The 24,951-nt window shown below is 46.0% G+C and overlaps 1 protein-coding gene across 1 annotated transcript; it reads right to left on the reverse strand.

Moving 5' to 3' along the window:
- Positions 1-3,276: 3,276 nt before the first annotated feature.
- Positions 3,277-21,123, reverse strand: KCNMB4 (potassium calcium-activated channel subfamily M regulatory beta subunit 4). The gene is made up of 3 exons (XM_066550396.1): positions 20,748-21,123; positions 11,459-11,586; positions 3,277-3,888 (listed from the first exon to the last, which is right to left on the reverse strand). The coding sequence occupies exons 1-3, from the start codon at positions 21,084-21,086 to the stop codon at positions 3,720-3,722; spliced, it is 636 nt and encodes a 211-aa protein (XP_066406493.1). The 5' UTR covers positions 21,087-21,123; the 3' UTR covers positions 3,277-3,719.
- Positions 21,124-24,951: the final 3,828 nt, after the last annotated feature.

The raw sequence follows: 24,951 nt of genomic DNA on the forward strand, positions 1-24,951 counted from the left end.
AGCTGAGCTGTGTGGCAGCCCTCTGTAGACATCCCTGCTCCTGTGGACATGACACCACAGCCTGGCTCAGCCAGGAGGGCTCCCAAGAAGCAAACTGCAGACAGGGACACCCCAGATGGCAGCACCAGGGCTGGGGTGGGCACAGCAGGCTGTGCCACGCAGCAGATGCATGGAGAGATCTGTGCTCTCACACCTCGCAGATGTCTTTGTCCTGTTCTAGGACAAATCCCTCAAAACACACTTGGAAGTGCAAGTCTGGAAACTGAGACCTTGCTACCTCCCCACTGCACTTCCCAACCTGCATCCTGCAGCACCTGCTGAAAAGCTGAGCTGAAAACAGTCCTTCAAATCCAGCACTCTGCGCTGGACCCCTGTCAAAGGGCTACGTTTATAGCAGAGATTATGGGTAAAGATCTTCTAAAATGCCCCTGGATTCTCCCATGACATCCCTCATCTGTCTGAATTTGAATTAAGCTGTTCATTCAACAGCCCTATTTCCTAACTTTGTGAAATCTTGTCTGTTACTGGCAACACAGAAACACATAAGCAGGGAAAAAAACAACAAAAAGTGTTTCTATTACTACAACTTTTAAAATGAGGGTAAGAAATTAACATAGAGAGATACTGTATCAGCAAATTGATTTAATTGCACTACATGAAAGCGAAGGCAGGTCTTACTGAAGCAGAGCAGTAAGACAGCATGCCAGAACAAAATTCCTCAAAGCAATGGCATATAAATATTGAATAAAATGCAAAAGCCAACTCTGCAGATGGCTTTGGGAAAAGCAGCCGCTCTGGCTGCAAGTATATTTCAGAGAACACACTACAAAACTTGGAAATCTGCAAAGCCAAGGAGTGAATAATCCACTAGAGGGAAATCCCCAGCTTCCACAATCAAGAACAGGGATTAAAAAGACATTTCTAAATTACTGAGGGATGGGATGAGACAGAAGACTGAATGTTAGGATTTTGAGTTTTTCCCTTAGCATCCCATACTGCCATGCCAGGCTCATACCTATTGCTGGTCTTTGGATACCTGTTTTGGTATTTAACTTGGGGTGTTAATCTCTCAGCAAAACAATATAATATCATCTCTGTAGCCATTACTTTCTTCCAGAGGCCTTTGCAAAAGGCATTTCCAACAGATTTAAATATATGATTGCCAATCAAGTGAGCTGCATCCACCCAATTTGCTTCTTGCCTTTTGCTCAGAGAACCAGCTGTAGGATTCACTCACAATAGCTTCTGGAGCAAAGAAAGAGGGGATTTTGTTAATCTGGATTTGTGAGCCCCAAGCTACTGGTTTAAAATTTCATGATGAATGTGTGTCACCCTGTGTTTCCTTCTCCCTTGGGAAAACAAAGGGCAAATGGATGTAGAAAATCAGGCTTATTCCTCTTAACTGTAAGAAGCTACCAAGGAGAAATAGATGAAGAGAATTTGGCATCACCCTACTCAGATAACCAAACCACCTGCAGCTTTATGTGATTTGCAGAGTGGGAGCAAGTAATATATATGTTAAAAAACAGCAGCCAAACCCCCAAATCAGACCCACAATGCAGTGTTTCTGTGGGTTGCTGAGGCAAGAGAATTGCAGTGGATGCAAACAAGGCCACAAGAGTGAGACAAGAGTGAAACAAAACACAGTGTCCTTTGCAGGACAGCTCTTTCAGAAGCTTGCAGGCTTTCCTCTGAGAGGCTGAGAGCTCACAACCTCTCTGCACCCAGGATATCCAGCACTATTCTTTTCAGTAGGCTGAGACAGAAGGTATCAGTGTGAGCTGGACAGCAGGCACCTTCAAAGTGGTGATGTTTAACGCAAAGAATTGGAAATTTTTCTTACAAGAGGTATTTTTCATCTGCAGGATTGGAGGTGCTTGAACATGCGCAACCAATGCCAGCTGCATCTTTCATACAGAGTAATGTGCCAAGAAGCATCAAGTTCCTACACCTACAAACACATTTCCTTAACTTGCTTTGAAGGGACAGCTATCCCAGTGTGGACTGGGACCAGAGGACACTCCAAAAGTCACACAGCAAGTAAGAAGGGAAGCAGCAAATGACCTCCAGTCACTCTGCTGCCCTTGCCATGCATCAGCCTCATCACTGGGCACCACAGTGTGTACAAGAGGTCTTATGGAAATCAGTTCTAAAACACACAAGACAATCTGAAAAGGACACTGAGAAATACAAGCAGGTTTGTCATCGTGCCTTGTGCCAACTAAGCTTTCAGCCTTTCAAATCTAGTACTCTTCTCATCCTCAGGAAATATTTCTGCTATGTGTTAAAATCACAACGAACCCCAAGGTTTTTACACATAATACTAAGAATATCAGAGATTAGTATAATGCACAGTATGTTTAGAATTGCAGAATTGTTAATGTAGATTAAAGTGCTTTGCCAGTAATCACTCACTTTCCTGACCCAGCCACATGGCTTTTCCATTTGCTGCCCTCCAGCACTGCCAAGCTGCACAGCTGGTCCCGGGGGGGCCCTGTGGGGCAATGACAAGTGCCATGAGACTGCTCTGGCCCCAGCCCCTGACTACAGCAGGGTAAAATGTGCTCTGGGAGACTGCCAGAAACATGGAACTCTCTGTGCTGAGCAAGTGGACTAGAGCTGGTGCTCCCATCACACACAGCAAAGGGTGGGGCAAGCAGAGGAAGCAGACCCAGCAAGACCCCATGCCCACAGTGCCGTGTGTTTTGTGGAGCATCCCCTGGGAGGCAGCCTCCGTGGCGCTGGTGTGACTGGGATGGGCAGCTCCGCAGCAAACACCCACAGCCCTGCAAGGAGCTGCTGTCCCTCTCTGGTGGTGTGAGTCACACCAGTGACACACAGGCTCTCCTTAGCAAGCACTCAGGCACTCCACTGGCTGGGCAGGATGCTGGTAAAACATACTCCTGTAAAACCACTACTATAAAATCCCTGCTCCTTACAGCACGGAGCACTCGTGAAGAGGGTGTCTGAGAGGGGGCAAGAAAAACTGTAGGACTGAATACCACTGAGGCAATAAAGGTAGATCTAGTATTTAATCATCTTTTCCAATAACTGTTTCATTTTTTAAAGAAGTATTTCTGAGAGATTTCTACATTTCATCACAGTGAATGGGTGATGATGAAAGATTTTGTCTAGACAGAAGGTAAGGTTTGAACTTCAAAATTAAGTTCTACACAGTGGGAAAAAACCTAACCAGCACAATGTCACGTTTGCCTTAAAGCATTAAAAAAAAAAAAGAAAAAGAAAAAAAAAGAAAAAAAAAGAAAACCCCCAAAAGTTAAAACCCCCAAAACAATAAATTTTTATTATTTTGGAAATATGTTCTATCTAAAGTAAATATTTTAAATATTTCTTAATAAACATTAGCAAAGATCGCTTTGTAGAGATGAAAGCAACATCATCAGGGAGTTTCATAAACTGTCTTAGTTTCTGGGTAGCTGCTCTTCAGCACTAACAGCACACAGCAGATTTGGTGCAGTGTAGATTTCTCTTTTTTTTTTTTGGTAGAATATACTTATTTAGTGCCATAGCAGAAGAAGCAATTAGCAGGCATTTCACGGGGCAATCTCCCAAGAACAGTCCTGAGACAAGAGTTACTCCACCACAGATCAGACACTGGAAGGAGTTGCAGCTGGGTGCCCCGCAGACCTGCAGGTGTGTCAGGCTGCCCCACCTCAGACCTTCTTGCAGGTTTCTCTTTCCACAAGCAGCCTTGCCACTCACAAATGCTTCTTCTTTTTTATCGCCTCTGCCCTGATAGCCAAGCTCTTGGCACAGATGGTCAGGACCACGATGAGGACTCCGACCAGGAAAGTCACCACGGGCCAGAGGAAGCAGTGCAAGAGAACAGTCTCATCATGGGTGCGCTTCAGCATCACATCATCCGGCCTGGGAAACAGAAGACGGAGAAAAGATAAATCAACATAATACCGCCAATTCATAAGTGAGAGCCATCTAACATGGTAAGAGTAGAGGTGATTTATTTGCCAAAGTGTTAGAAAATGATTAAGTGGATTATTTCGTTCACTGCTTGCATTTGCCTTTTTATCACCAGCACTCACGGCAGACTGGGAGAGCTTTCCACTTGCAGTGTTTACAGGCTAACAAGTTCACTTGGATTAAGAAAGAAAAAAAAAGTGTTGGTGCTCTAGATCTTCCAGCAAATGTGGTCATCACAAACAGCCATGAGAGATACAGGATCACACTGACTGTGGATTGCCAAACCACTCTGGCAAAAACATAATACCAGGCAGCATTTATACATATCTACCTCAAATGTTATCAGGCCCTGTGAAAGGATTTAAACAGTAATTAAAGCTTCACTTTTAGCTTTGAGCACTGATGTGTCCATGGGGCTCCATGGAGGTTCCTGATGAAGCAAGCCCTGGCTGTGGCTTGGCTCTGGGCAGGGAGCTGATCCCTGTCCTCAGCACTGGCCTGCTGGTGGCCCAGGTTAGCCCAGCTGCACTGGCAGGCAGCAGGCTGCAAGAAATCCATCCCCACCAGGACTACAGCCTGCCCTGGGTGGCCAAGGCTCCCAAGTCAGCTCCTTCCCAGCAGTGGCTGTTTCAGCAATAGGCTGGGATTTGGGGCTGCACACAGCAGGGCCTCAGTAGACTTGAGTAGGCTCCTACAGGGACAATTTGTCAAGACTCCCACGAAGGTCTGAACCTCCTTGCCTCCAGCAGCAGCATCTAATACGCACTCATGGTGGGGTCTGTGACAGGTCTATGCACTTCCAAAGGGAAACGAAGGAAGGAGGAGAATTGAGGTGGAAGTATCTTGAGACATTTGGAAATATAGCTGTGCCACATGTCTGAAAGACCTGTTGTCTATCTGCCTCTTCCAAGTCTGGAAGGTTGTTGGCAAAATGTGATGGCAGATTTTTCTCAGCTCTGGCTCTTTCTGCTCTCCCTTGCAGTTTAATAGTTATTAAATCGATCTTGTGACATTTGCACTTTGCTCTTGCTTTCCCATCTACAGCCAGAGACACACAGTCTGCTGGAAAACTATCTGCAAAGGAGGGAAAGAGAACTTTCTCCAACTAGAAAAATATCTATAGTCTCGACTCACATTGGTCCTCACTCACATTGAGCACTCCCATCGCTTGTTGCTTCACCAATGCCACCTGACACTTCTTGGAGCAACAAACCTCACAGCCTAAAATCCTGGCAAACCAGGCCCATCCAGCAACATCCTGGGAATCAAGGTCTCCTAACATTGTGGCACATGGGAGCAGATACCTGCTCAATGACTGTGCTGTCTCTCCCATGATAGCTTTGTCCTGATCAGACAGGAGCCCTAAGAAAGAATTCTCTGTCGAGGAAAAAGAAGGAACTCTTCTTCCTTCACTGAGAAATTGAATGGAGATGCTTGCAAGTCTACAGAGTTTTATCCATCCTTAAGGAGCTACTGGAGCCAGACTGTCAAGCTACACCTGATGCCAGATTTAATTACACCTGCATTTGCATTTGGGGGTCTCTCACCCAAAATTGCTGTGTGGAGAATCCTCTGCACTGTGCCAGCCTGAAAGTCTCCAAGGCCAGCACCATTCATCTCTTTTTGTTTCTGTAGTAAGGAGCAGAATAAAACTCTGATTGTGAGCAGCTCAGCTATATAAAATCTGAAATTCAGCAGCATAAAAAGATAGCAAAAGAATCCCAGGTGTATTCAGTAGTGGAATGTATGAATTCTGCACAACCAAAATCCTCAAGATATATAAGCAGGCACAGGTGGAGACTATAAATTGAATAAAGCAGTATTAACTTCATGGGTGCAAATTCACCAAACTGTGCACCTGAACAGAGAAATCCTCTCACAAGAGGCATAAGCCTTCTCCCCCACAGTTACTGTATCATCACCTGTAACAAGAGAGTGCTAATTGGCAAGGAGGCCATAAATAGGCAACACTCATTCTTCACAGCTCTGAACTTATTAAGTATTTTTTTAAGCAGATAGTTCAGAAATAAGGGACAAGCAAAAACCTAGAAAATTGGATTCAATTAAAGGAAAGAAAGTGTGATTGGGGAAAGTAAGATATCTTTTAGACTGAATCTTAAATGTTTTGAAAACCATAGATACCAAAGGTACCAGTGATGGATGTCAAACACTCATTATAGATATGACAATGACTTAGTAATTTAAAAGAGTTTCCCTTTTAGAAAAGAGTCAAAGACAAAGCCTTTAAGTTTGGAGCTGAGGTTTGGGTTTAGATGGATATTACTGCTATTTTTAAGTATAGCAAGAGTCCCTGCACACTGGAGTGGCCTCACCTTGATTCCTGTGTGCAGTTTTGGGTGCCACAACATAAGAAAGATGTTAAGATGTTGGAGAGCACCCAAAGGAGGGACATGAGGATGGTGAAGGGCCTTGAGGGGAAGCCGTAATGAGTAGTGGCTGGGGTCACTGTTCAGTGTGGAGAAGAGAAGATTGAGGGGAGCCCTCATTGCAGTTACTTCCTCACAAGGGGAAGAGCAGGGGCAGACACTGATCCCTTCTCTGTGGTGCCAGTGACAGAGCCCATGGGAACGGCAGGAAGCTTTGTCAGGGGAGGTTCAGGTTGAAAAATGTTCTTCATCCACAGGGTGGTTGGGCACTGGAACAGGCTCTGCAGGGCAGTGGTCACAGCACCAAGACTGTCTGAGTTCAAGAAGCATTTGGACAATGCTCTTGGGCACATGGAGTGACTCGGAATGGTGCTGTGCAGGGCCATTGGCTGGATTGGATGATCCTTGCGAGTGCCTTCCAATTCAGAGTGTTCCGTGATTCTGCAGCACTTGAAACACAGTAATGTAGCTGCTTTGGGTTTGCTTGGCAAACCTAGCAGTTTTGACTTTTCATGCTACCTTTTTAAAGGTGACCTGCCTGCTCCCACAGTCTGAAGGCTTGTTGTTTTACTTAGAAACAGAAATGGAAAGGCTCTGTCCCCAAGGGAAGACTTTTCATGGCAAAGACCAGTCCTTGCTGGAAAGCCTAAGAGCATCACTCCCCTGGTGCTGAGGCAGTGATGTTGAACCAAAAGGAGGTACATCATGCCTAGAAACATGTTTCTTTTCCCTATGAAAATCAGCTGATATAATTAAATTTGTTGCCTTGCCCCTGTTAGTACAGTGTCTTCAATAAATCCATCTTTGCTCTGTGACTTTCTACAGTACTTCATTTCAAAGATGTTGGCAGAGGGGTTGTGCATATTCACCCTAAGCACGATTATTGGCAGTCTCTTCTTTCTAGCAATGCTGCCAATCAGGTTTCCAGTAAATGTAAAGCCTCTTGAGGAGATGCACCCAAAATCCTACCACCAGTTATCCATGCATAAAACAGTGGCAGAGGCAAGAAAAAGGCCTAGTGGGACAAAGGGGGGAAACCCTGCAGTGATTGCAAGCCATGCTCAGGCATCCAGAGCTGGCTCTTGCTGCCAGCAGTGATGGCCACTGTGCAGCACCACCTCTGCCCAGCAACAGCCCCAGGGTGAAAAAACAAACAAACGGAAAAAAACATCCCCGAAGAAGCCTTTGCCCTACCCCTGAAAACACAGCTTTCCCTTTCCCTGAACAGACAAAGAGGAAGGAATTTTGTTTTCATTGCTAAAAGGTGAGACCAGGACTTATTTTTAGCAGGACTTTGAGCTCAGGGCTAGACCCTTGTGAAGCTTTGAGCAGGGATAACTGGATTAGTTGCATTATACAACACATCCCTGTTAGGTTCTGCCAGGTAGCTCAGACACCAAATAAAACAGGCCTCCATCAGAGCCTGCAGAGCAATTACTGAACATCATGGGGAGAATTGGAGGGCACAGATTACCAAAATGTCATGTAGGACCAAAAGGTTACAGGCACATAAGCATTTCAGTCATCACTTATGAACATAATGTCACACAACAATAGCTGACAGAGGTGGAGGTGCTGGATAGGGAAACCTTACTAATATCTTGGTATTCACACAATCTGGATTTAAAGATGGTTGAAATACACTGGCTTTTTCCCCCCAGATATTCACATCCCTTCACTCTGACAAGCAGTCATTTTTTCCCTTATTTTTGCAAGTTGCAGAGATCCTCAGCTGGATGGCTGCATGCAGAGGCAGCACAGTGTCTTACTGACAGTCAAGCCCTTTCCCCCTCAGGCCCAAGCACTGCTCCACAGGTGGAGGGAATTAATTTAGAAAACTGTGAAGTAACAGAGCAAACCAAGATTTATATTCCAACATTTTATGGATGAGCAGCCTTACTACCTGAGCACCCTTGGCTTGCACACATAATTATTCTGAGATAAGTGGGAACCCTGCAGGGCACCCCAACAACACACAGGTTGTCACTAATCACTTGACAGGGTTTCCTCTTCAAATCTCTGATGAATTTATGTACAGCATCCTGCAGCAAACACAGAGGAGGTTAAAGCATGGCTGGCTCATCTGCTGTGCCACAGCAAAGGAAACACAGAGTGTTCTTGTGTATGGGACAAACCCAGAGCTAACAAGCAATAGTGCCATAGAAATCAGCCACTAATAAGAAATGACTTGCCACAGGTTGCTCTGCCTGTCTCTGCATGGCATGAGACAGTGATGTCTCAGCTCATGGCAATCTTGGCTTCTCTCTTTTTTGTTCTTGTCATGGATGCCAATGGCACCTGGAACATGAAGGAATAAAGTGACAGGATCTTCCCCATCCTGCCTCTTCCCACAGGCCTCCCACTTTAGGGCATGCAGCCATGGCCCTTGTTTGCATGAGGTCATGACTGCAGACTGCTGGGACACTGGGTGTGAGACCCAGAACACCAAAGCCCTAGAGCTCAGCTCCTTCTCAAACCTTTGGCAACAGCCTGAGAACTTCATCTGGATTTGTCCTTTATTTTAGAGTCTGAAACCAACTGAAGGTTGGTTTCTGCTGTGCTGGGCTTCCTTCAGACTGGGGTATCATCATGCCAACAGACGGGCACCTTCACCAGAGATCCAGAAAAGCAACTTGAACATGCAGCTTGAACCCCTTGTCCCAAAGCTTGTCAGAGAAGAGTGCAACATTGAAATTAAGTGCCTTCAGTGGCAAAGCAAAACCTCACTCTTCAGTAAAGCACTGAGCTCCAAGATAAGCTGTACTTTGGTTCCCTAAGACAAATGTGAGGCAGCTAATTTTGCTGGGTAGTTTGATTTACAGTAACTAAGAATGGTTGAAATTGCCAAGTCTGCTTCTCATCCCTTTTACATAAGCTTGAACTGTGAGAATGGCACCCCTTTTTTTCATCTTTTCAAAATAACCTGTTGAACCCACCAAACTGAAAGGGAGAAGTTACCCAACAGTACACTCTGCATGCAGCAACAGTTCTGACAATGAAAATTGAGTAACCTCAATGTAGAGAAGATGTTCATTCATTGCCTGCATATTTACCTACAATTTTATTCTGCTGTTTCAAAAGAGGGAGTATTAATATCACAAACACTACATTCTCTAAGGAACTATTTACCATACATTTTATACAGACTGACAGAGAACAGTTCATTTATCCACACAGTGAAAAAATACTGTCAGAAAACATTTTGAGGGGAACAGATTTCTCCCTCTTTGTTGTGGTTTCTTTTCACTGCTTTTCAGGCTGCTTAGTCATCATTGCTCTAAAAGTATACCCAAGCAAGCACATTCCCAGTCAGCAGAACTTATCTCCCAAAGCTCATTGCTATCTCCAGAAGAAAATAGATGGTGTATACATTTCAGCTTAGACTATCTTCTAGTATCTCTGGCAGCAAGCCTCTCTCATCCTGTGTATGAATTGTTGCATGATCAGCAAAAGGCAGTGTTTCAAGGCAGCCATTGTGCTGGCAAAAACTTTTAGCAGTATAGGATTCAGCATCTTTAGGGAAAAAAACCCTTCCTGAATGCTGCATAATTTCTCAGTGCCAGCTTACATAAATGTCAGATGCTAGGCAGAAAGAAAAGGTTTGTCTTTGCTACACCAAAATGTAAGGTGAGAATCATCTCCCATAGCTCTGGACACCTATCACCCTCCACTCCTCTACAGGAGAGAAATAAACATCTCTGGGCATCTGACCTGTATCAGGCTTTACTTTGGGGTAAGCTAAAAGGCTCCTGCTTCTCTCCACTGGCTAAAAAAGTCACACAGTTACCTTTTACATCATCCTTTCCACACCAGTTTAGATGCATCCTAGCCATGACTTCTCCTGCAGACAATCCCATGTTTCTGACTCTCCTGCTCACTTGGGCAGTGGGTGCTGCAAGTCCCAGTTCTCAGGAGTACAAGGAACAGGCAACACCTGCCTGCCCAGACAAACCAGAATCATAACTCGGCTCCTGGTTACCAGATCCAAGCTTTGGCACCTTGTGGACCAGAGGACTCCCAAGAAGGTCCCCAATAGGTCTGATGCCATCACTCAGAGTGCCCTAAGTGTTAACCTCTGCATGCTGTAATCAATGTTTCTTTCCCTTCTAAAGGAAAAAGTTTTGCTTCAAAGTTTTGGTGGTATCCCTCTGCAAAGGGTTAACCAGGGACAACAAACTCATCCTGGGTATGCTGACTGGGTCTACAGTCTCTTCAGGACAACAGCTATTATAGCCAGCCTAGGACAAAGCTGAAGCCCCCAAGGCACTCGGCAGGACACTCACAGTGAGTCAGGCATTTCTCCACCTGCCATCCATTTTCCTCCTGATTGTCTTTCTGAACTTAAATATCTGGTGCCAACACTCCCAGACTGAGCCCTGAATTGCACCTGCAAGTCATGGGCTATTCCCTCATCTATTTAACTTTCTAGTGTTTGTGGGACAGGACTAACCTCCTCCTGCAGCCACATGACCTTTTCTTTCCTGGCATATCACATCAGAAAGAGACAGGAAAAAGGACTCCCTCCCCTTTCTGTTTACTGGAGGAAGGAAACCACACGTCATACACACGGAAGTCACATCAACACTGGCAGCAAAATTAAGAACTCAGACAGAAGGGGAGATTCTTTTTTTTTTCTACTCTGCAAGCATGTATGAAACCTGGCAGTTTTGTTGCTGTTTATTTTTATCTGATCCATTAACCCTCTATGAACACAATTGCTGAGTTAGTTTGTCGTATTTACTGATCTCCCCTTTTCTTCCATGAGCACAGTAGGGTTTCTTTCCTGTGGAGGAAAGGAATGTTAATATCCACACCAGAAATCTGCCATCTATGTGTTAAAAGGCAAGATGTTTTTTGCTATAAGAATTGCATGCTTTAAGCAAAAACTTTTCTCAGAGTTTTATATTTTTACTTCAAGCTGTAAAAATACTCCTTTCCTTTCTATATAGCTTTTCATCAGTAGAGCTGTCTTGCAAAGTTCTTCACTGAGCTCTGTGTGATAAACCACATTGCCCTGGAGGGGGTCTGTGTGTGTATGTACATATGCATGCATTTATATGTATGTTCAAACAGAACCAATGGACAGCTGTTAAGCAGATGCACTCCTGCCCAGCCAAATGGAGATTACTCACCTCAAGTGCTGGTTAAAGTAGCACGTAAACGGTTGAGATCCCACTTTCTCTTTCCAGTATTTCTGCTTGTACGTGACATTCTCAGAGTTCTCCTGATCGTCTCTTGCACAGGGAGGGATGTACGAGCACTGCCAAGACACATTGCAAAACAGGGTTACTGCTGTGCTCAAGAACTCAGGGCATCACTTCTCTGCCTTTTCCTCATGATACCAGCGTGACTGAAATGGACTGAGAATAATAAACAAAAGCTCCAAAGAAACAGAAAAGAAATATCTGCTGAACTTCATTTCAATTGCTAATTATTCTGTGCGGGTACTGGAAAAGAATAGCATTCAGATAGTAGTAGCATTCAGAAAGAAAATAAAGGCTTTGCCATGTTTGTTCCACTCTTAAACCAAACCACCTCATAATATTTTGGGGTTTGGCATGATGAATGTAAAAATGATAATTTCATTTTGATGTATTCCGAGCCAGCTGCATGGATTGGATTTGCATAACTTCCTATTTTCAGTGAGGCACGTAATCAGAAGTTTAGCTAAGTATCATGCTAATAAATATCCCAAAGAGTCCAGCAAGCTTTCCCAGATGATGGGATATCTGGCTGATGTCCACTGATGTAAGAAGGTATTCTTCCACTGTGTACAACACATGGAAAGAAGAAAAAAGGCTCAGAGCCCTGCTTCAGCAGAAAGGTTCAGCATCTGCTTCTGCTGTACAGAAGTCAAGGAGAGTTGAGCATGCAGCTGAGCTACCTGCAGATCTCACCCTCAGACATCTGCTTCAAAGCCCAGAGAGCAAGGGAGATTCCTCCCATAGCTTGGTGCCCTTGGGACTGGGCTTTCAGAGTCTCCCCCTCGGTCAGACACAAACCCCACACACACACACACTCCTTGTTTCCAAGTCTCTGCCACACCACCCTTAAGTCCTAGCCACAGGCAGTTCAACAACAGAAAACAAACAGTGCACTGAATTAAGTGTCAGCCTATCAGAGTTCAGTGTCCAAGCACAATCCCTCTTATTTTTACCAGGCATCCACACAGGAGATCATGACAGGAGCTGTTGAACCCCACTGAGTGACAGAGCTTGGCTGATCCTCCCATAACACAGAGGCTTTTCACCCTGCAGGACATACGGACGCCAAGTGAACTGAACACTCTGACTTTCAATCCCTTTAAAACTGGGAGCTGCAAACAGAAAAAAGTGTGACTGGGAAGGGAGCTAAAAGGCCTCCTGCTTAGGAAGGATGAGGAAGCAGGAGGTGAAGGGTGTGGGAAGCTCCTTAAGGGGGGCCCACAGCTGATCACAACATTAATTTCTCCTCTGTCCTGAAGGCAGGAACAGCAGGGAGAGTGATACCCTCTCTGACATGAGCATAAACATCACCATGGCCTAACACTGCTTCCTCTCCTCCTGCTGAGGTTTCACAGGGGCTTACCTTGCCCCCAGCTGCACACTATACCTAAGATGTACAGACCTACAAGACCGTGTTCACCATACAACAGCTTGAAGATTTGCCATTCCAATGGCAAGGGAGAAATCTCAGGATTTTATTCCCCTGATCATGTAAAATCTGACCACTTCTGCCAGCACCTGCAATTGCTGCCAGTGTTTTGCATGCTTCAGAATGAAAGAATCTGCAAGGTCTTCCTTGCTGCTTCCAGACTGAAACCTACCTTTCCACATGCAAGGATCTTCATTTTCACATGGGCTCCTGGCTGGTGTTGCCATGGCACAGAGCTCCATTTAGCTCCCTGTTCATAGGACCCTGAACAAGGGTTGTCCCACTGCTGATGATGGAGGACAGAAATGAGGGCAACACCGCTCTACTTCAGAAACCAGAATGCAGGGCTTATCACATGCTGTTATTGCCATCTTAGATTATATTCCTTGGTCAGCAGAATTTTTGGTTTGGTTGTCCACTTTGGAAGCATCAAACACTCCCCTTTTTCCTCCACACTCCCAGTGCACAAACACATTGTGCAGCAGCTGGGCAGAGTCAGCAAATTTGGCACAAAGACACCTGAGAGCACTGCTGGCTCTGCTCTGACCCCCTGCCAGCACCAATGTGCTGCACCTTTCCACCTGGTCCCCTCCTCCCTGCTTGGCCCGGGCTCCAGCGCTTCCAACATCCTCCACTCCGATGTTTTCCTGTAGGGAACTTTTCCTGCTTTGGAAATGGCCCCAAATCCCACGAGCTGTGCACTCACTGCCTCCCTCTGACAGTAATCACCACACTGCTCTTCCCAGCCCCAGCTTGTAGGCAGCCCCCAGATTTTAGGGGCTCTAGAAAGAGCTCCCAAACCAGACACTATTTAGCCAGCACACAAAATGCACAACTAGACAAACCAGCTAAGTACTAATAGAGATTATTTTGCCTAAACACACCCAGCTATCTCAAAACTCCTATTCCTGTGTTCCTGGCTCCAGTACACATATTTCCTCTATCCTCTGAAATGTTTCCTCTTCCTGGCTGAGCCTGCTGCTGTCCTCTATGAAAGTGCAACCAGTGCCCCACCAGTCCTGGTTAAACTTTCTCTGGATCCTTCAGAGACCTTCCACCCCACAAAATATTACTTGAATCCTTCACAAAGTTCATAACCTGGTGAGCTGTTGGTAAGCCCCAAGCTGAGTTTCAGGCTTAGAAACAACCAGAGAGGTCTCTTTCCCCAAGAGATGTCCATCTGAACAGACAAGTATCAAGCCTTAGCAATCTCCCAGGACATTTCACCACAGAGAGTTTCACATTTTTTTCCCATCAGTCCTCATGCTCAATATGAAGATATTAGAAATTGAGTTTTTCAGGGCAGGGATTTTTCTTCTGGTTTGGAAGATGTAAAGGGGCCCACAGAGTTTCTCTGGGCAGCACTTCTGTGTTTTCCTGTGCCAAAGCAAGGCAGTGTATAGGAGTGCTGCCAGTACCTACAGGAGGGACCCCTGGAAGTTGGGCACAACAGTGAATGCTTTCCACGGCCCAAACTTTACATCATTCTCTGCACACATAATCCCAGCTGACAGAAAGCATGCTGGATACATTTCTACCTCTTCCTCTTTGTCTCCATGTGGAAAACACAAAGGAGATGCCTGGAGTCTTGCCATAAATTGACGTGGCCTCAAGGCTTCTGCCTGTTGAGGATTAACAGTCCTGAGGAGAGGAATGGTCCCTGTCCAAATATGAATCCCAGGGACCACCCTGAAACATCAACTCAATGTGACAAAGGCCTTGAGCCCCAGAAAACACCCAAGATGCAATCTCAGGGTGAACATTATCAGCTGCTGCACAAACACTGGAGCTCGTTTGCCTCCCCAGGATGCCAGCACTGTCCCTACCAATCCAAGGTGATTTTTGTCCCTTTCTGACCCACACAGGGGCTGGATCTCTCTTCACTCAGCCTCCCAAGCACACTTCTAGGGCACTTTGCTCAGCCAGCTCTATCACCCTCCAAAGCAGATTCAGCAGGCAGATAAAAGGGAATCGTGTCCTCACAAATTTTGCTGCTGTGACTTGATGGATGGATGTGAAATAATTTCTACTTTGGCAATAGGCAGTTTCTGAAACATTAAATCTGTAGTCCTCCCATGCAGGACATGGCATGAAATACTGATATCAAAACATAAACAAATGCCAACTGAAAGCAAGCTAGGACACCAGTAAAAATGTCAGTTAATAGCCAATACATCTTTACACCAAGGTTTTGTAGGATTTGTATCTGTGTTTGCTGCTGGATGCTCCCACTTCAGTCTCTGCAGGTGCCTGGAAAGATTTCTGGTACTTCTGAACACTTAATGAGGACAGATATTCTTCCAAATCACAGAGAAAGAACAGATGCATGAACTCTTGACTATGGTTTAAGTTCCAGGTTGAATTTCATGCTTTTCAAAGATCAATTCTTGCCTAATTCAGTCACGTTTTTAATTAAAAAACGTGACAGACTACAAGTCAAAGAAAGTTTCAAATGTGAAGAGACATCCCAGCCCAAAGTAGAAGCAATTCAACCCAACAGAAGACAAAGTAATTCAGGAGCAAGATTTCAAACTCAGTTTCCAAGTGACCTGTGGAGGATCATCCTGCTGGCTCCTGGTGAGCTGTGGGACAGAGCATGTGCCATTGTTTGGTGTGGCACAGCCCTACCACACCTGCTGGAGTGGAGATCCACCTGCAGCCCATGGTGAACCCCCCAACACAGCAAAGGGATGCTCAAAGAAGGTTGGGGCTTTGAGGGAAGCCCACATGGGAGCAGGGTCCTGGCAGGAGAGGGGAGCCCATGCTGGAGCACTTCATACAGAACTACAGCCTGTGGGAAGGACCCACGCTGGAGAATGTGATGCAGGACTGTCACCTGTGGGAGAGACCCCACCCTGGAGCAGGGAAACAGTGTGAACAGGAAGGAGTGCAAGTGTGTGATGAACTGACCACAGCCCACATTCCCTGTCCCTCTGTGCTGGTGGGAAGGAGGAAGTAAAGAAAATCATGAATGAAGTTAAGAAGTAAAGTAAAGAAGTAAAGAAGTTTTCTTCTTTCTGGAAGAAAAGATGGGTAGGGGAAAAGCATTTTTAGATTTGATTTTATTTATGCAGTACCCTTCTCTGATTTAATTGGCAATAAAGCTGATTAATTTCCCTGAGTCAAGTCCATTTTTCCCATGATGATAAAGGATGAGTGATCTCTCCCTGTCCTTATCTCAACCCACAAACCTTTCATTATATTTTCTCTCCCTTATCCACCTGAGGAGTGATACAGCAGCTTGGGGGGGGACCTGAAGTCCAGCCAGGGTCAACCCACCACAGCAAGTAATAGATGAGCTTCTCCTAACTCAGTGCGCGTCTCCATGCACTCCTGGGTTACCTTCATGGCGTGGAAGGGAGGCACAACCATCCCACTGGGCAGGGCATGAGCAGGGGCACTCGCTCCATTAGTACAGAAATTGCCCCCTCCCAGCTGAGTGTCCTGAGGGAACTGGAGCTGAGCACCAGGCCTGGCTTTCACCTGCATCTGTCAGTGCAAATGATCATCAGCAGCACAGCCCACCAGGAGTGATCAAACCCATGACCCCTCACAGAGGCTCGAGGCAGGGAATGGTGCCCAGGTGAGACAAGTGGGTTATAGGGTTTATCCATGGCCCCTGGGCCCACTTCCAGAGGAATTGCTTGGCAGCCTCTGCAGAGTTTGCCTGTCACAGGTACCAGCCCAAACACAGATCTGAATGCTTCACCAGCCAGAGGCTCCAGACTCTCACAAAATTATTGTCAAGTTGTATTTTGTTATGATACCTCCTCTGCCATGGGCCCTATTTAAGAGAGTCCAAAAATTAAGCCCAAGTCTATTTACAGGTGTACAGAAGAGATGACTGCACATCATCTTGTCATGTGGAGCCATTACACAGAGGAGCATGACAGGAGCACGGGCAGGTGTGGAGAGCAGACAGGGGGCAGCAGCTGCTTTGCCCCTTGCCTGGGGACAAGGAGGGGGAGAACCAGGTCCTCTGCACAGCTGCTAACACCTGTCTTACCAGTCACTCCCCTAAAAGTTTCCTTGGCAAAACAGGGGGCAACTTCTTCCAACCCTACACTTAATTGCAGATGTAGAAAGGGAAATGTCTAAAAAGCCAGAAAGCAGACATTTTCAGCAGCTGCCACGCTCCCCTGGGCCTGGTCCCTGCGCTGGCTGTGAGCACCACCAACATACCCCATGGCCAGAGAGGAACAGCGACAAATTGACTTTGGAATTAATCCTGCTTAAGCCTTATCTCCCAGATTATTGTTGCTATCAAGGCAGCTGAAGAAAGGCTACAGTCACTCCAATGAATTTCTTCCTCTGAGACAGCAATCAGAAAAGAAAAAAAAAGGAAATCCACAGATCACTCAGACTGAACACAAATGTAATCGTGTTCGGTGCTTTATATATACATTCCTGGATTATCTCTGACCCAGCTATATAATCTTTTAAGAGCTAAAATGAATCCTGGGCTGCACAATGATGTGATTATCTTAGAAAGCAAGAGAAGAAAAAAAAATTCTTTTTCCTGCATCTAGAAAAATATTTTTCTTCACTGGAACAGACATTCATATCTGTGATATGTTTATATGTCAGCCTGCTCTACTACAGAAAGTAGAAGATTTTTAATCAAATACACTGGGGATTTTTGGGTGGAGTGAAGCTACCAACTGATTTTTTATTGTTGTGTGTTGTAAGGAGCTTGAACTATGCCCTTTCAACACTATTGATTTACAGGGAAAAATTGCTACCCCACAAAGAGAAGCACCTTAGCAGAAAGTAAAATATAAAAAATGTTCCAAAAAAAATTGGTCTTCTTCTTCCCTTCTAGCTAGTGAGAACTGATTAACATGTTGTATGTATGTCTAAATGGATGAACATAAGGAGGCATAATGTAAAAATATGATGGGAACAGGAAGGGTTAAACAGCTCTAAGTGTTTGTTCATCAGTACATACAGGATCCTGAGCATTAAATCCTGCAGATTCCTACTCTGTGGCTCTAGCTAATATGTTCCAGCATAAAATCCTGAAAGCTTTCAAAGACAGCAAGACTTTAAATCAAAAATTAAAGGAGGGTGTAAGTGTTTGGCTCCACAGGCATTGAAGTAGGGAAAAAAGGGAAAACCAATGAAACAGATGCAGACTTCAATCCCTTACAAAGGTATTTTTTCCTGAAGAGACCTAACCAACTTTCCTTCTTATTTTGTTTTTTATTTTACATAAGCTTCTCAAAGTAGGAAAAATAATTAGAGTACATTTTTTTTCTACCCATTTTTCACTGAGATAAATTCAATTACTACCAAAGATTACAGTTACATCAAAAAAAAAATGCATCCTTTCTGCTTGGTCAAATCTGGTAAATCAGATTTAGTCCTCAGCAATCAATATCCCAGGGTAAACAGCCCACATCTAGAGATGCAAGGTGGAAGGTAAAGAAAACAGATTATATTTGTAAAAGCGAGAAAGTACCACACACTGCCAACAGCCCTGTTTTCTTATGTAGAGTTAACATGAAATTAATTGTTAAATGGAAATAGTTTTCTGAGTGACATTTACAGGCATTACTTCTGAAGCTCGGAGTGCCTCCCTGCAATTGCAATTCAGCCAGGTGCAATCCTTCTCTTCCCGCCACACTTCCAGAAAGGCAGAAGAAAATAAGATCAAGAAGTAAAAACAGAACAAAGCCCTTGGACTACTCAGAAAGGCAGTGTGGTCACGGTCCAGTTTGAAAGCTGCTGCTGAACCTGCGGGTGCTGCCAGAGCTGCTGAGCCCAGGCACTCTGGTGGCAATCAGCACTCACCTCCCAGCTCCCACTTTCCATCTCCCAGCTCCCATCCTTGCTGGAATGGCCACAGCAGGGCCATAGGGCCGTGCTCGGGGACAGCCACGCTGCGTCCTCTGCAGAGCCACGTCATCCTTACCCCCTCTCAAAGGGTGACTTTTCTCCTGCATTTTGCCAACTCCCCCTGCCCACCTGAAAATGGAGAGGTGTTTAGAGGAGTCCTGCGGCTCGGCCAGCTAGGGCACTGCTGGCACACCTCTGCCACCACAGTCCTCTGCACAGGGAGCCTGGCAGCAGCACTCCCAGGAAAAGGTTTGCAAAGCTCCCTCACAGGCCAGCATTTCATCTGCTTTGTGATCAGGCTCCATCCAGCACTGCAGCTTCAATCACTCATCACTTCTTAGCGGTGCCAACAATTTAATCCAAATCCTGCCAGATTTACCATCCTGCTACTTACTCTGCTGATTTTTACTCCGACCACCCTTCCAAGCTGCCAAGGGGGAAAAAGCAACCCTCAAACCCTGAGTGTGAAACTTAACCTGCCTTCCAAGGGATGGAGCACACCAGCACAAGTATGACTGAGGAGATGTGAGGCTGCACATCCCAGCTGGACACCCAAGCGTGCTTCCCAGTCCCTGCATCGTGCTGAGCATGGCCCTTGGCACTATGTTGCATCCACATCTCAGTCAAAGAGCTGAAATTTCCTTCTCCAATACACTCCTAATCTCAAGTTCTTTCAGGAGTAGGAGGATTCTGACATGTTTTTTATTTCTTCAAACTCCTTAATAAGATCTCCACCACTTAGGTGTGTGCTGTCATCCTCACCCAGCGTAAAAAGAAAAAGGAGAAGGCAGAGTAACTGCCTTTAAAGAAAGAGAAAGCACAAGTCACACATTTGCCTTCAGACTTCCCCAGTTTGCTGGAAGATGCAACTTTCACGAATTCTTCATTTGGTCCCTTTTCGTGTGGGTGATGGAGGAGTTTAAGAATCAAAACAGCACGGGGGAAACTTTTGTTTTGGCGCAGCCGCTTCCCCAGCGCCCCGCCAGCAGCAGTTCCATTACCGTGTCTCCGTGCGCTTTCGGGAGCGGCGCTGCGAGGTCCCCACGCTCCGGGACGCGCCACGCAGCGGCACCGGGCGCTGCCCGGACAGACAGACCGCCCCGCCGGCAGCAGGAGCTTCTGCTCCTCTCCCGCCTGCAGCAGGAGCTTCTGCTCCTCTCCCGCCGGCGTCCCGGGCTCCGGCGGGCCGGGCCGGGAGCGGCAGAGGAGCCTCCGCTATTGTCCCTGCGCCACCGCCCGGGGGCTGCGCTCCGGACGCGGGCGGGACGGACGGAACGGGGATGGCAGTGAAGTGTGAGAGTGTGTGAGAGTCTGTGTGTGTGTGTGTCTGTGTGTGTGTGTCTGTGTGTCTGTGTGTGCATGTATCATACTTAGTATAGTACATAGTACAGTGCAATACGCTAGATAGTATATTATAGATTATACACAGTATGTTATACTATGCTGTATAGAATCACAAAATATTCCGAATTGAAAGGCACCCACCAGGATAATCAAGACCATCTCCTGGCCCTGTACAGGACAGCCCCAAGAGTCACAACATGTGTTTGCCAGCGAACGCTTCTTGAACTCTGTCAGCTTTGGTGCTGTGACCACTTCCCTGCGGATCCTGTTCCAGCTCCCAACCACCCTCTGAGTGACAAACCTTTTCCTAGTATCGAGCCTAAACCTTCCCTGAGATTATATAGATATAAACACAACACATAAATATAGATGTACAGTGTATAGCATGTTTACAGATACACACTGTAGAGAGACGCACTACTTTTTGCTCAGCAACAAGCAGAGCGGCATTTCGGACGGATGCCCCCACACTTCACTTACCACCCTTCACTTCTAGAAGAGAAATCCGCGCACTGAACAGAGGGCGGGAGCAGGAGCGGTGAAAGGGCACCGACCGCGGCGGGACCCCCGCCCGCACGGTGGGAGAGGAGGGAGCGCGGGTCTCACCTTGGGGTTGGTGCGCAGCTGCCGCTCGTCCTCATGGAGCAGGGCGGGCGCGGAGGAGCGGGAGGTGCGGACCAGCACCTGGAGGCAGGGGTAGCGGGCGGTGCCGCGGCAGGCGGCTCCGCAGGAGAAGGTGCAGGCGAAGCGCTCCCCCAGCTGCCGCACCGCCAGCACCGTGCAGTTGGCAGAGCCGCCGCCGCCCCGCTCCTGCAGCGCCGGGCGAAGCCAGCAACAACCCAGACCCAAGAGGGAGAGCAAGCCGGCGGCGATGAGCAGGAAACCCAGCCGCATGCTCTTGTCCTCCGCCTCCGTGTACTCGTAAGCCGCCCGGCTCCTCGCCATCGCCCGGCTGCCGCTGGCATCCGCCGCCGGGCATCAACCACTGCCATCGGCTAAAGCCACCGCCGCTCCCCGCCTCCCTCCCCGCCTCCTCCGAGGCTGACTGTGCGTGTAACCAGCACGGAAAAAAAAAAAAAAAAAAAAAAAAAAAATGCAAATGTAATCCCGTTTGACCTAATTCAGGGCCCTCCGGGGGTGGAAAGGGACAGATTGCAACGGGATTATCTGACCCTGGAGATTTGCTGTGCGGAGGGCTAGTCCGGATTAATACTGGGTACCATCATGCAATGTACAATATCTAGAAGGGGGTGGGTGGGTGGGGTCCTTTGGGTGCATTGTGGCCCCCATCTAAGGCAACATCTCACCACTGGCTTGGTTAAATCCTGGAGATCTTGTGTAAAGTCCCATTTAGTACCCCCAAGGCATCAAAGTCTGCAGGGTGTCTATGAGTAGAGGAGGAAACTAATCCAAAATTAAAGAAATTAAATATCTGTAAAGCTACTGAAATAGCCAGTAAATATTCAGTAGCTTTACTGAATATTTCAGTAAAAATACTGAAATATTCAGTAAAGCTATTGAAACTATTAAAGTGAGAAGGTAGCTTCTATATTTACCTTATTAATTAAGAAGGGACATAATGGGAATTGGCCAAATGTTAACATTTTTGGGGTGCAGGGTAAAGTATTCTGGCCAGCCCCATAACGACCATCTGCACAGCAGTGACAGAGAAAACAGACAAGCAAGATGATGGCTATCACACACAGGAATTGCTTTGAACAGGAAGGTATTGACCTTTGAAGGTTCACCCTAAGAAGTGCTCTCTTCCAAGCAGGTTTGCAAGAAAAGCAGCTGATTCAAGAAAGTACATTTATTTGGCAAATAAAGTTTGGTTATTACCCAGCATTTCCCACAGTGGCAACACAAGTTCTTTGGTGCCAAAGTACCATAAGCAATACTTATAGTTCTATTCTGTCATCTTTATCACAGGTAATTAGGTAGAACAAAATGTGAGCCTCAGAGCTGATAGCTTGAGGCTTGAACTTGATGACACAGCAGACAAGAAGGCATAGAAACACAGAAAAAGTTCGGGAAATAGCACTTTCCTTTTTCAATCTCTTTCCCACTGCAGAGTGCAACGTCAAACTTTTATAAATGAAGCTGATCCATAGGTTCTCCAAATGGACTATTAAGCAAGGTTTGTCAGGAAGGCTATTAGGAGTCCACACTGTGCCATGAATATAGATGGATGTAAATATTGTCCTTGCTTGCACAAGTGCACTACCACACTCCTCTCAAGCCAGCTGCTTTGCAGTAGCCTGCCCTGATTATCAAAGGGTTTCTGAAAAAGTATACCAGCTCTGAGCCAGAATTATGGGTTTTTCACTTAAACCTCCTACAGGTGTTTATACTAGAAACACAACTCCTCTTGCTTAGTCCTTAGCTCCATTCATTCATTCCCATCATCAGGTTTTGCTGCCAGCACTTGTGGTGACAGCAGTCTCTAATGGTAGAGGCTTGTTGCATACAGTTTTCAGAATATAAAAAATAAAATTATAATCAGGTTTATTGGTCACTTACCACCTGAAAGAGAAGCTCCAGCTCTGCTTTCTCAGTGTAAATGAGCTGCAGCTTCTTTCTGTCTTACCTCCTGAACAGCTGGCCTTCCGCACTCGGTCCAACTCCCTGCAGTCCCTTGTACATCAAGTGCTGTCAGGCGGAAATTAAGGCAACATCTCACTGGGTGACAGAGCACCCTCGAGTTAGTCCTCCTGTGTGCATCCAATCCCTACATCCTCCACAGCTGGGGAGAGGCTGAAGTTGTATTTTAACTGGGAATGGCCTTAGCATTCACCAGGTGATCTCATAGATTTTGAACTTTTCTGCAAAATGACTCAGTCAAGGCTCAAAGTCTATTTGGATCAATTGGAAGTGAAAAATGATCATGAATGCCTGATCATTGTAGCAGAGTGAAGGGGGCCTGCTGTGAAGATTTTAGCTCTGCTGTCACCTGCTGAGGGCAGGAGTGGGGATGCTGGCTCCAGGACCCTGGCTGCACCAAGAGCCACCAGGGCTGAGAAAGCCGGCATACGAAGTTCAATGTCTTTGAAAATCTCAACAGCAGGAGAACAGATCCTGCTCTTTTGGGCCCCTCCTTGCCCCACAGCCAAGGGACAGCCTTACCTGTGGCCAGCTGCCTGCAGTGGATACGGGCAGTGCTGAGAACACCTTTGCCTTGGTGAGGCAGCTGGAGGCTGGGCAGGCACAGGGCAGCTCTGCCACCACACCCACCCAGGCCGCTCATGGGGACCGGGCTCACAGCACCCTGTTCCTGTTTCCTTGCACAAGCCCAGTGCTGTCTGTGGATGCTGACTCTTCCAGGAAATGAACTGCCTTTTCCAAAAGCAAATGTTTATATAAAACAACAGAGTGCCCTCATAAAAGCAACACTGTGATGCCCACCAGAAGTAAACTGGCCTTCCAAGGGAAGAGAGATCTCTGGAACAACCAAAGCCACCCTTTAGTTGAGAATGAGTTTCAAGAGCACTGAAGGGTTTCCACAGAGGTTCATTAACGCCTGCACCAGAGCAGCTCTGGGACACCTGCCTTCCTTTGGCTCCCCATCAGGACTGTTTACAGCTGATGCAGGATGGCCCAATCATGACAAATGGCTGCTTCACTGGATTGTTTGCTAAACCACAGGGAGTTCAAAAGGTGATTTTACAGAAAATTATTTTGGTAGTTTCATCAGGAAAAAAACTTGACCTATACCTACATATATCAGCTCATTAGTACCAATAAGACAATATGAAATGCAAAAGAGAAACTGAAACCTAGAAAAAAATACACAAACTTGGTTCATGACTGCTAATCCAGAAGTGAGCTGAATCAGTAACAGTCACGACTACTGTTCAATGTAATGAATGTAATGCTTTAACATTATTTTCAAAAATATAAAGTTTACCTCTAGCATTGAAGTGGTTTTAAGTAGTAAAGCTACTGAAACTATTAAAGCCAAAATTTCAAAAGTAGGTTATCCAGCTGCATTTCCTCAGATCTTTTTAATGTACTGGAAGCTTTCAGATTTATGGAAACGAGAGCATGCATGCTTATCACAGAGAAACAAAAACTTAATTCACAAGCTATATATGAAAATAAAAGCATCAGCCACATCTGCCATCAATCCAGATTAACTTCTTAGTCCACTCTGCATTATCAGAATTTAACTTCTACTAGCATTAATTTTGGTCAGTGGCAAATTTTGAGGGACACAATGAAAAGGTACTTGAAAACTAAGCACACTCTGAAATTGGCTAGAATAGCAATTGTTATATTTAGGATCTTAAACCAAAAGCACTTAGCTATCCCATGCTTAGGATGGCAGCTGTGCATTTAGAGGCTTTTCTTGAGTGTGACAGATAGCAACCAGTTTTTCCTTTTTGTTTCATTCAATGTCCAGCCATGGAAGTATTTTCAATTGAAAGCTACCAGGAACTTGGGGGGGGGGGGGGGGGGTGGTCACTTTTAAGTTTTAGAAACTTTAAACAGTATAATTTAGAAGATAGACAGCCTTCTTCCATAGCCATGGCCACCTAGGAGCCACTCAGGACCAAGATGATGGCCCTACAGACCTCTCTTTCCCAGCACTGCCTAGGTCATCCCAAAGACTCTTTCTGGTCTCTTCATGGTCAACAGAAAGAGTCTGTCAAGACTGCAAAAATCTTGCATCTGACTACAACACACAAATTCTTATTTGGGTACATTCTCCCTTTTGTCATGGAAACTGTAAAATGGAACCAGACCAGTACAAGAAGTACTGGCTGGGGGTCAGAGAGGATTTCAGACCTGCCATGCAGCCAAGTGACACAAT

This window comes from Molothrus aeneus, chromosome 5, assembly GCF_037042795.1.
Source record: "Molothrus aeneus isolate 106 chromosome 5, BPBGC_Maene_1.0, whole genome shotgun sequence".
Lineage (NCBI taxonomy): Eukaryota > Metazoa > Chordata > Aves > Passeriformes > Icteridae > Molothrus > Molothrus aeneus.